At 43.7% G+C, this 12,126-nt stretch overlaps 2 protein-coding genes and 2 non-coding genes across 5 annotated transcripts; 3 read left to right on the forward strand and 1 right to left on the reverse strand.

Annotated features, from left to right (window-relative positions):
- The first annotated feature begins 1,938 nt into the window (after positions 1 to 1,938).
- Positions 1,939 to 5,440, forward strand: LOC105012295 (40S ribosomal protein SA). Of its 2 annotated transcripts, none has more exons than XM_029121853.2 (8): positions 1,939 to 2,038; positions 2,758 to 2,929; positions 3,386 to 3,504; positions 3,613 to 3,858; positions 4,164 to 4,292; positions 4,706 to 4,892; positions 5,004 to 5,048; positions 5,275 to 5,440. In XM_029121853.2, the coding sequence occupies exons 2-8, from the start codon at positions 2,797 to 2,799 to the stop codon at positions 5,367 to 5,369; spliced, it is 954 nt and encodes a 317-aa protein (XP_028977686.1). In that variant the 5' UTR covers positions 1,939 to 2,038; positions 2,758 to 2,796; the 3' UTR covers positions 5,370 to 5,440. The 2 variants fall into 2 exon arrangements, with proteins under 2 accessions (XP_028977686.1, XP_028977687.1); XM_029121854.2 differs by having other exon boundaries at positions 4,706 to 4,874.
- LOC114839893 lies at positions 5,087 to 5,204 on the forward strand. The gene has a single exon (XR_003782242.1). It is a non-coding gene; the product is annotated as a small nucleolar RNA SNORA26 (small nucleolar RNA).
- A 410-nt stretch (positions 5,441 to 5,850) lies between the features above and the next one.
- Positions 5,851 to 5,923, reverse strand: trnar-ccu. The gene has a single exon. It is a non-coding gene; the product is annotated as a tRNA-Arg (tRNA).
- A 157-nt stretch (positions 5,924 to 6,080) lies between these two features.
- LOC105012286 (intraflagellar transport protein 56) lies at positions 6,081 to 11,663 on the forward strand. The gene is made up of 18 exons (XM_010873004.5): positions 6,081 to 6,393; positions 6,771 to 6,917; positions 7,166 to 7,258; positions 7,339 to 7,453; positions 7,534 to 7,583; positions 7,710 to 7,855; positions 8,071 to 8,242; positions 8,369 to 8,443; positions 8,515 to 8,617; positions 8,954 to 9,009; positions 9,229 to 9,282; positions 9,739 to 9,802; positions 9,930 to 10,018; positions 10,247 to 10,330; positions 10,443 to 10,512; positions 10,607 to 10,713; positions 10,831 to 10,964; positions 11,153 to 11,663. Exons 1-18 carry the CDS (start codon positions 6,391 to 6,393, stop codon positions 11,265 to 11,267), a joined length of 1,677 nt encoding a protein of 558 aa, XP_010871306.1. The 5' UTR covers positions 6,081 to 6,390; the 3' UTR covers positions 11,268 to 11,663.
- Positions 11,664 to 12,126: the final 463 nt, after the last annotated feature.

Consider the following 12,126-nt stretch of genomic DNA (forward strand, 5'->3'; position numbering starts at 1 on the left):
CAACCTGAAGTGGGCAAGCCACCCTTTTCCAACTGAGGACCATGGCCTCGGATTAGGAGGTACTCATTTTCATCCCAACCGCTTCACACTCGGCTGCAAACAGTCCCAGTGTATGCTGAAGGTCCTGGTTTGAAGGGGCCAACACGACAACATCATCCACAAAGATCAGAGATGAAATCGTGTGGTCCCCAAACCTGACACTCTCTGGCCCCTGGCTGCGTCTAGAAATTCTGTCCATAAAAATTACGAACAGAACCGGCGACAAAGGGCAGCCCTGCCGGAGTCCAACATGCACTGGGAACATGTCTGACTTACTGCCGGCAATGCGAACCAAGCTCCTGCTTCGGTCATACAGGGACCTGACTGCCCTTAGCAAAGGACCCAGGACCCCATACTCCTGAAGCACCCTCCACAGGATGCCGCGAGGGACACAGTCGAATGCCTTCTCCAAATCCACAAAACACCCTGTAGAGGGTATAGAGCTGGTCCAATGTTCCACGGCCCGGACGAAAACCACACTGTTCCTCCTGAATCCGAGGTTCTACTATCGGCCGTATTCTCCTCTCCAGAACCCTGGCATAGACTTTCCCGGGGAGGCTGAGAAGTGTGATCCCCCTGTAGTTGGAACACACCCTCCAGTCCCCCTTCTTAAAAAGAGGGACCACCACCCCGGTCTGCCATCCCAGAGGCACTGTCCCCGACCGCCACGCGATGGTGCACAGGCGTGTCAACCAAGACAGCCCCACAACATCCAGAGACTTGAGGTACTCAGGGCGGATCTCATCCACCCCCGGTGCCTTGCCACCGAGAAGTTTCTTGACCACCTCTGTGACTTCAGCCCGGGTGATGGACGAGTCCACCTCTGAGCCCTCAGCCTCTGCTTCCTCAATGGAAGACGTGACGGTGGGATTGAGGAGATCCTCGAAGTACTCCTTCCACCGCCCGACGACATCCCCAGTTGAGGTCAACAGCTGCCCACCTCCACTGTAAACAGCGTTGGTTGGGCACTGTTTCCCTCTCCTGAGGCGTACATCACCTATCTATAGATAAACCAATTGGGCTTCTTTGTACTATTATTTGGACTGACCTTTCAGAAAATGTCTGCATGTACTGCATGTAGGCATTGCTTCCTACCAGGTGTTTCTGAAAAAACAGTCAAAGTATTTGGAATAAAAAGTACACTGGCTAGTATTTTTGCTGACCAGGCCAAACCTGACAGAACTGGACTCTGTACTGTGTGAAAGAAAATGTGTAACGTGACAATGTCTGCGTGTTCATACTAGAATATATGTAAGGGGCCGTATGTAATATTTGTACTATACTATTACCATAAATACAAGCATAAATGATCCGAATATATTCAGGTTTTAATGGTTTAAGTTAATGTTTCAAATATTATTTTCAGAGTGCCTGAGATATTCCCCATTTAAACGTTCTATTATTTTAAAATATGTGTGCAACTCATTAATGTAAGTCAAGCCATGTCAAGCGAACACTTACAGGTGCTGGTCATAAAATTTGAATATCATAAAAAAGTTTATTTATTTCAGTAATGCCATTTAAAAATGTGAAACGTGTATATTATATTCATTCATAACACACATACTGATATATTTCAAATGTTTATTTATTTTAATTGTGATGATTATAACTGACAACTAATGAAAATCCCAAATTCAGTATCTCCGAAAATTTGAATATTACTTAAGACCAATACAAAAAAAATTGTGGAATGAATGTATACATTATACAAGTTTCGCTTTTTGAATGGAATTACTGAAATAAATCAACTTTTTTATGATATTCAAATTTTATGACCAGCACCTGTATAAATTGCAAGATTGATGGCTTTTCTCCTAACACTTTATAATTGTATTTGACTACCATCTACTGGTCACTTTGGCTATTCCTTCTTATTTGTATTGTAAAGGAGGAAATGGAAGGCGATTGGTTGTTTTTTAAGTATATAAAGTCGTCACTTCCATGTCTCTCTCTCTTTTACCGTGAAGTACAGAACTCCATACGGCGTTGTCTCGTGGTGAGATTTAAATTTATATTTTCTTTGGTTTTAAGTTGTGGATTAAGTCCCCTGATATGTCTTACGAACTATTATGAACTTCTATTAAATGTGTAACATTTCCCGTAAAAATACAACTGGAAATGGCTTGCAAAATTATGTTAGTATATTAGGCCTAAAGCCTAGGCTAGTAGCGTGCATGGTCATAGAGCCTCGTCGAGCAAGCAATCTAGCATAAGCTAAGTAGTTAACTTTTTTAAAACAGTTATGTCACTAGAACTTTGGAACCTATGTAAATATAAAGTTGCACATCGTAATTGTTTGTCCAATATAACATGAATGAATTGGATGTTTCGTGTGAATTGAGTTCGTGGGGTAACTTTGTGGTTGCGTTACAGTACCTCTCCCCATCTGTTTCAGTTATTTACTGTAGTTATACGTAACTACAGTATCTAAAAGACCTATAATTAGTCATCTGTTTGTCACCATACTGCAAGTGTTATTGGTCATTGGCGACTGGCTAAACCGCACACAATTAAAGCCTGACACTGTCTGTCGGTGTTCAGGTGTCGGAAGTGTGCCAGAATGATCCGGCCGGGTTTTCGCTAACATCAGTAGGGCTCCCGCCCCATGACTGGAGTTTGATAGTGACCTGAGCCACAGCGACATGCTTGCCAAACACGATCGGCTTTCCTTACCACCTTTAATAAGCAAAGTTCACTTTTTTTTTTACCCTCCAGCTTTTCCACTAAACTCGTAACTTAGGAAAAGTGGTCACGATGTCCGGAGGTCTGGATGTGCTGCAGATGAAGGAGGAGGATGTCCTCAAGTTTCTGGCAGCAGGGACCCATCTGGGTGGTACCAACATGGACTTCCAGATGGAGCACTACACCTACAAGAGGAAGAGTGATGGTAATTAAAATTATGTTTTGTCAGTTTGATCTGAAGATCTCGCTCTATTTGACTGCTAATGGTGTGCATGTTTTTGTTCCAGCCCTCCCATGGACCATGATAAACTGAATCAGATGTTAGTGCGGGGTGGGAACAAAAGCCTGCACACCATGTAACTATTCCAACTCGGCATGTTGTCAATGTCCTCACGTTCCCCCTTCTAAAAGCACTTGCTCGGTCGGGTCAGTGACTGGGTGAGTTGTTGTTGGAAGGGAATAGTAACATCATCCCTGTGGGTGAGATGGCAGTCCGAAACCGTAACTGACCAATCTCAATCAGTGGTGGAACAGCTCTTTATATTACAGTAGTGGGTGCCGTCTCCGGCGCTTTAAACGGTGCTCTCGTCCATTCGTGTGGGTTTTGGCATGTCGTTCTTATAGCCGTGAACATGAACGCCATTGGTTGTCCTTTTGCCAGGCGTGTACATCATCAACCTGAAGAAGACCTGGGAGAAGCTGCTGCTGGCCGCCCGTGCCATAGTGGCCATCGAGAACCCTGCTGACGTCTGCGTCATCTCCTCCAGGAACACCGGACAGGTGAGGCCTCCCGTCCGCCCCCCAACACGTCCCGGGGAATCAGTTGTGCCGCTGTCGGAGCCCCCCCCCCCCCGGGTAATCACTTAATGCCCTCCCTTTTTTCTCCAGAGGGCTGTGCTGAAGTTTGCCTCGTCCACCGGCGCCACCACCTTCCACGGCCGCTTCACCCCCGGGACCTTCACCAATCAGATCCAAGCCGCTTTCCGCGAGCCCCGCCTCCTGATTGTGACAGACCCCCGTGCCGACCACCAGCCCCTGACCGAGGCGTCCTACGTCAACATCCCCACCATCGCCCTGTGCAACACCGACTCCCCACTGAGATACGTGGACATCGCCATCCCCTGCAACAACAAGGTAAATGCCTCCGCCGTTACCATTCAATGTCCTGATCGGTGAAAGAACAGGGTCACCTGACACAAACGGTCAGTCTGTAGTAGCACACAATTAAAGCCTGACACTGTCTGTCGGTGTTCAGGTGTCGGAAGTGTGCCAGAATGATCCGGCCGGGTTTTCGCTAACATCAGTAGGGCTCCCGCCCCATGACTGGAGTTTGATAGTGACCTGAGCCACAGCCCATCAGTATAAGGCTGCTGTCCTTCGGTCATGTCTGTAGTCATTCTGTAAGTGGTCTTGTTTGTTAGGTGTGATTGTCCTTCCAGGGTCACCACTCTGTGGGTCTGATGTGGTGGATGCTGGCCAGGGAGGTGCTGAGGATGCGGGGTACCATCTCCAGGGAACACCCCTGGGAGGTCATGCCTGATCTCTACTTCTACCGAGATCCTGAGGAGGTATGTGACTCATGCTATGATTCACCCACTGTTTGGATCACAGGTTTAACTTGTGCAGAACATTTTAAAGTTTTTGGCCCTGCATGAGTACACTTGATTTAACTTCAGTTATCAGTCCTCCATCTGGACCATGGTGGTTTGTTGCCAGGCGAAATCCTGCGCAGTGTAATTTTTAAACTGATAGCCTCAAATGCTCGTTCCCCCTTCTAAAAGCACTTGCTCGGTCGGGTCAGTGACTGGGTGAGTTGTCGTTGGAAGGGAATAGTAACATCATCCCTGTGGGTGAGATGGCAGTCCGAAACCGTAACTGACCAATCTCAATCAGTGGTGGAACAACTGAACTAAATCTGTAATTTACCCATCAATGCTTCAGTGGAGAGTCTCATTGTGGACCTGTCTTCATCCCCTTCTAGATTGAAAAGGAGGAGCAGGCGGCGGCCGAGAAGGCCGTTGGCAAGGAGGAGTTCCAGGGCGAGTGGACCGCCCCCACAGCTGACTTTGCCCAGCCCGAGGTTGCTGACTGGTCAGAGGGAGTAGCCGTGCCCTCTGTGCCCATCCAGCAGTTCCCTGCTGGCATTGAGGGTAAGACATTCATTGAGGGTAAGCGATGAATAAAGGCACGGAGGCAATGAGTAAAGGATGGAGTAGAACGTTGACCAAGATGGTCTACCGGAATACCTTTGACTAAAATAATTTGAATCTCCTTTTCAGCTGCTGCTCCTGCCAAGGTCCCAGTGGCAGCTGAAGGCTTTGCTGGTGAGTTTGGCTCAAATGTAATTGGTTAAGCCCCTTTTTTGCCCATCTAGGACCTGAAATGTCCTGTATGATCAACACAGAGGGGTAGAGTAGTTCTCTCATAAACCTGTAGTGAAGGCCGAAACCTCACTGCGGATCCTGTCGGGAGAAACACAGCTTGTCTTTACTAAGGAACTCTGTAGAATCGAAGGCTTGGTTTTTAATGTCTCATGCTTGTCTTCTACAGAGGATTGGAGTGCCCAGCCTGCCACTGAGGATTGGTCTGCGGCTCCCACCGCCCAGGCTTCTGAGTGGGGAGGGGCCAATGCTGATTGGTCCTAGATGCTGTCCATCACCCTGAATCAAAAGCAGTGCTGTCATCAGTGATGTCAATAAACTTGACTGTTTTCAAACCTGTGTTTCTTGACTCTTTGATCTGGGATTAATAATGGAATTCATAATATTGTGGTTAAAAATAATGGAATAATCTAGTCTGGGCCATTTTCATTATTTTGACATGTCTTTATGGTGTGACTTGACATTGCCGTTATTTGTCTTTGTAATTTGAAAGGAATGTGAAGTGTAGGGTTTTATACACATTATGATAGTAGCTACTGTAAAAATAGGTTCCTAGTCCCGCAAATAGTCACGATTTTGGACATTATTACTGCAGTTACGCTCTACAGATGTCATTCCTGGGTAGTTGTTTGGATTTAGAGTTGACGTGCATCATAAGGGGTGTTGCGGTGAAACGATCGCATAAACGCAACATTTCTTTTTCATCTTATGGAGAACTCCGGTCATTAATGATGAAAACATTCAGCACCCCAGATGGGACTCGAACCCACAATCCCTGGCTTAGGAGGCCAGTGCCTTATCCATTAGGCCACTGGGGCAGTCATGTATGTCTGTAGCCTTCGAAGCTCTATCAAAAGTGTTCAAAAATATGAACAAATAGTTTTATGGTACAAATGAATCATATCAAACATGCCATTTACAATGCCTCAACTACAATTTTAACTTGCTCTGATCCACTGACATTAAGATGAAGGTTGCTAGGCAACAAAAGCATAATCCACACCCCCGCATGGGAAAGAAATCACAGTAATTCGTCTAGGTGCTAACTGGTTTGCAAACTACTATAGGTTGTTTGATTTTCATTTTAGACTGCAAATACATTTATTTTCGGATCCGTAGGGTTAACTGTTATCTAACGTTAGCTATCCAGCTAATTTAACTCCAGTACTAGCCGGAGCTATTGCACATCACTTGCTACACTAGCTAGCTAGTGTGGTTAACTAGCTTGCTAGTAATAAAAATATATACATTTCTTCACAGATGCAAAGGTAACTGCGTTCCCGTTATGGTAAGTGTAACAAGTTACGGTAACTACTATATTACTGTAGTTAACTAGCGTAGCTTGCTGCGCACTTGTTGCATAGTACAGTAGTTAAAACAATATTGTTACGTACGGTTAGCTAACGTTAGCTAGCTATGGTCATTTGATTGATTTATAAACATTTAAGATAAACTATACTTATAGACTGCACGAAAAGCAAAGATGTTGCTTTTTAATGTAACGTTACAGACAAGTCGGTTGCTTGAATAGCCAAGGAGAAATGCTTTAGCTAAATCTACTATACACCCTGATTGTCTTACCAAATAAGCCAACATTCTTCAGTAAACAAAGTGTAAGCTGTAATGTCAACAATAACGATCATCTGCCTTATCACCTCTGTCCAGATACTGTCAAGGGTGAAGCCAGCAGTAAGTGGAGAGGCTGCAGCCACTCTCAGTGAGAAGAAGAAGAAAAACAAAACCAAGAAGATACCTTGTCTGGAGGAATACCTCCACCAGAGAGACTACCTTGGAGCTCAAACACTTTTGGAGGTAGCCAGACAGGATCTCATGTAGCCTTCATGTGTAGCCTGCAATGAATGGTGACCAATTCACAAAAGATTCTCAGCATTCTTCCCTCATTCATGACATCCCCTTTTCTAGCAGATCTGAGTTCTTATTAATGTTGAATAGGTGTGTGTTTGTGTGTGACAGAGAGAGAGAGAGAGAGAGAGAGAGAGAGAGAGAGAGAGAGAGAAAATTAGCGCATTATATGATTTTGTTGATGTGTTATCTTCCAGTTTCAGCGAGATGTTGGAGAAAAAGAGGAACATGCAGACCTTTGGATTGGCTACTGTGCCTTCCACTTGGGTGATTACAAGAGAGCAATGGAGGTTAGTGACTGTTTGTGTGGTTTCTAGTAAACAGAAGTGGCAGTGTTAACAATCTTTATGCATACATTTATCCATGCCAGGAATACAGGGCCCTGACACTCAGGTTAGAAGACCCAGGGGAGTTGTGGGTGTACCTGGCATGTACCCTGTTTTTCCTGGGGCTCTACAGAGAAGCAGAGGAGGCTGCAAACAAGGGTCAGTAATTTATTTGTATTTTTCATTTTATTTTGTCTATCTATAAAAGGTTTCCCTCATCTTTTCCCCTCTTTCTGCAGGTCCTAAGTGTGCCCTTCAGAATCGTCTGCTCTTCCACCTGGCACACAAGGTCAGAGCGCTTGCATTTATATGTAGATATGTTGCTTATAGGCGAGTGAAGCACATTTCCCACGACACCTACTCATTAGTGTGACTTCCCAAACCAACGAGCCGGTTATGTCTCTCCTGCTCCCAGTTCAACGATGAGAAGAAGCTGATGTGTTTCCATCAGAGCTTGGAGGACGTGACTGAGGACCAGCTCAGCCTGGCTTCCATCCACTACATGAGATCTCACTATCAGGAGGCCATCGACATCTACAAACGCATCCTGCTGCAGAACAGGTACTTATCATGCTGACCTTCATCAGAGCTGTGTATAGGCCAGAGTGCGGTGCGACAAACCCCTCATACGCCTGTTGACAGTGGGCCCGCCAGTACAACTGAGGAATTAGAACATTTGAAGGACATCCACCCTGACCTCTTCTGGAACCCCGGGCACCGTTGCCAGGCTGTGTCCAGGATTCAGTCAGTACTCATTTGATTTCCCCCTCCCACAGGGATTTCCTGGCTCTCAACGTGTATGTAGCACTGTGCTACTACAAGTTGGACTACTATGATGTTTCCCAGGAAGTGTTGGCTGTGTATCTGCAGAGTATCCCTGAGTCCACTATCGCTCTCAACCTCAAGGCCTGCAACCACTTCAGGCTCTACAATGGCAAGGCAGCCGAGGTCAAGCAGCCACATGCGCACACACTGTCTCAACACTCCAGGTGGACTAGAATGCCTACCTACCACTCAAAGTAAATGTTTATGCGTGTTGTCATATGGTTCAATTTGCTCTCTTTTCTCTGTCAGGCGGAGTTAAAGAACCTCATTGACATCTCCTCCTGCTCCTTCGAGTTTGCCAAGGAACTCATCCGACATAACCTGGTAAGCTCCTCCACCACCTCTGTGTGACGTGATCCCGTACTGGCTTTAACCCCTGACCTCCACCTCCCCAGGTGGTGTTTCGTGGTGGGGAGGGGGCCTTGCAGGTGCTGCCCCCCCTGATTGATGTCATCTCTGAGGCTCGTCTGAACCTGGTCATTTACTACCTTAGACAAGGTTGGCACTACACTCTTCTGTCACCGTACACTAATTCACTTTTTGTATTATATCTTGTCACAAGAAATGTACAACAAAAAATATATACTGGATATATAGAAGATTTTTGTTTATTTATATTTAAATGTGTACGGCATTGACTTGATCAGTGGGCGTGCCTGAAATATTCACTTTTTCATTATTTGTGGTATGCAGTATCTTCTACATGTGTTGGCAACATATTAGCATCCCACTCTACCTTTATACTGTCTTATGCATTAGACACATACAGACACACTCATGTCTCATGGTTGTAACACCAGAAATGTTTTTGTACATTGTCATTTATTTTTTTAGACGATGTTCAAGAGGCTTACAACCTCATTAAAGATTTGGAGCCCACTACACCACAGGTAATGTTACTAATACTTACTACACTGCAGGTAATATAACTAATACTTACTACACCACAGGTAGTATTACTAATTCTTACTACACCCCAGGTTACATTAATAATAGTTACTACACCAAAGGTAATATTACTAATAGTTACTTCCTACTTTTGTAGGACCTTTAGTCAACTCAGACACAGTTTTTGTGTTTATCTTTTCAACATCATGTCCTTCCCGTAGGAGTACATTCTGAAAGGAGTGGTAAATGCAGCATTGGGCCAAGATATTGGATCGGTAAGTCAAAACATGTCTGGCGAACTATCTGATAAACCCTAGTAATCATACACAGACTACACAGTTTAAATGGCAGTGTATATCAGTACTGATCCCAGATGTGAATGATTAGCGCTAGACAGACAACCCTTTTCTAGAGAATTAGTTTTTAGCGATTGACATTCCTTGGCTTTACTCTGGCTCCACCCTCTTCCCTTCCACCTTACCACATGTGTAACATACATTATACTTTTTCCTGCCCTCCTCTATTAGCCTTAATTGCACATTTGTTATTGCCATTTGTACTGCATTTGCCCACATTGCACATCTATACATTCCACTTGTAATATACTGAATACTTTAGTACTTTGCACTTGTGATTAGATGCTAACTGCATTTGGTTGTAGTTTACTTGTACTTTTCAATGACAATAAAGTTGAATCTGATCTGATCTTTTTGCCTGCATCTCTGTTGCAGCGGGAACACCTGAAGATTGCGCAACAGTTCTTCCAGTTGGTTGGAGGCTCAGCCAGTGAATGTGGTATTTCGATACTTATGATCTGAAATGATTGTGTGCGTGTGTGTGTGTGTGCGTGTGTGTGTGTGTGCGCGTGCGTGTCGTTGTGTTTACGTGTGTGTTCCCTGTCTGTGTCCCTGTCCCTTCACAGACACTATACCTGGAAGACAGTGCATGGCTTCCTGCTTCTTTCTACTGAGGCAGTTTGAGGACGTGCTTATCTACCTCAACTCAGTCAAGGTTTGCGTTGCCAATACAATATATAACATAGACCAAAAGGTCTGTTGGAAAGCTACCAAATAACACAGAAAGCATTTGCATATAAAATAACTTTTATTTTGTTTTGTGTCTAAGTGCTAATAGCATTTGTACTAAAGCATATCCTGTCACCGTGGAAATTAAAGCAGTCAGCAACATTGTCATATTGACTCAATTTTAGCATGCCCCTTTATGGTTTGGTTCTTACAGAGTTACTTCTACACCGAGGACACGTTCAACTTCAACTATGCCCAGGCCAAAGCTGCCCTGGGGAACTACAAAGAAGCAGAAGAGGTAATGAAACTGGACTAAAAGCAACAAAATAAAACCTCTGTTTTAAATGTGGTATCATACAGCATTAGAGTTACGTATGTCATATTGTAACATTGCTATTTTCTGGGTTCAGATATTTTTGTTGATTCAAGGCGAGAAGATAAAGACTGACTATGTATACCTGAGCTGGCTGACTCGCTGCTGTATGTATCAGGTTTAACATGCTAAGTCAAATAAAATAACATCAATATAATGGGGGCATATTATCTAACAGGTTTTTTCTCCTTTTACTCAAAGACATTAGGAACAAGAAAGGCCGCCTAGCTTGGGAGCTGTATCTGAAGATGGGGGCGTCTCCAGACTCGTTCAGCCTTTTGCAACTCATCGCCAATGACTGTTATAGGGTGATTCTCATTATTGTCTTTACTGTCTTAGATTCCAAGCTCACCTACATTTAGCCTAATCTCATTGACATCCTTGAATGTCACATTTTGAATTAACTTCAGTGTCTTCACTTTCAGATGGGCCAGTTTTACTGGGCAGCAAAAGCCTTTGATGCACTTGAGAAACTTGATCCAGGCTCTAACTACTGGGAGGGCAAGAGAGGGGCCTGCGTTGGCATCTTCCAGCTCATACTGGCCGGCAAAGAGCCAAAGTAATTATTGGTTCAGCTTCTTTGTCTTTAGTGCAGTTTTGATGCCAGCACGTGTGTCCCCTTCACAGAGTCCCCTTTACAGAGTCATCAGCACATGATGCAGAGCACGTCCTCCTCAGAGATGTTTCGTTACATCATTCAGTGCCGTGTACATTTAACGTCACACCTGTTGTCTTGTTGTTTCACAGGGAGACATTGAAGGAGGTGCTACCCCTAGTGAGGAGCACACAGAACCCCCAAGTGGAGTACATTATCAGAACTTTGAGGAAATGGGCCAAAGACAACAGAGTTCCTCTGACATAACAATTTATAACACAGTACACTTAAAATAGTTAATACATGTTGTCATTACACTATTTAATGTGGTTTACGTAAATGTTCTCATCTGAGGCTTCTACGAGTAAAAAACTTTCAATAAGACCTGTTAACATTAGGTCATGCACAAGTATATTGATTGTGATGCAATGTACATTTTTCATTTCATTAGTATCATGTACTATTGTGTTTTATTTACATTGTGTATACTCATGTTCAGTCTTGCCAATCAGTTGTATTAAAATGTGTCCATTCATTCCTCATATGATGATGATGATTCAAGATCTAGACATTTTTGTTAAACATTATTTAAAGACTGATCATTTTTATCTTTGTAAAGTTTATTTTTCAGAAAGAGAAATAAAAGCATATATTGTGTCCTTACAAGCAGGGAGCATATGAAATGGCCCATGTACTATACTTTCTTTTGGAATTCCAAAATGTCCACGTATTTGTAATTCCTCATCTAAAAGGGAGTCATTGTCACAAAATATTTAATCATCTAGGAGTCATAGTTACAAAAAAGGTATTGAACACAAGATCCCTCAATATCAACAAGTGGTTTTTAAAGTTTGTTTTTGCCCAAAACTTGGGGAACCATTCTACTGGTTTGTTTGGTTCCGTTTGGGATTTCATGTGTGTAGGTCATTGCGGAAAAACACACAATTCAGCAGTTTAACACCGAATGGGTGTGTGATGACATGAGAATGGAATTGAAAACAATGTCTTTCATTTGACAAAGCGTGATCAAAATTGAGATGCTATTCTAGTGTAATGCCCTATGATCTAATGAAACGTAATTTCACAAGAGAGGTCTTCGTAAAGGTCATAATAAAAGTGCCATCTT

This window comes from Esox lucius, chromosome 9 (assembly GCF_011004845.1).
Source record: "Esox lucius isolate fEsoLuc1 chromosome 9, fEsoLuc1.pri, whole genome shotgun sequence".
In the NCBI taxonomy this organism is placed as follows: domain Eukaryota; kingdom Metazoa; phylum Chordata; class Actinopteri; order Esociformes; family Esocidae; genus Esox; species Esox lucius.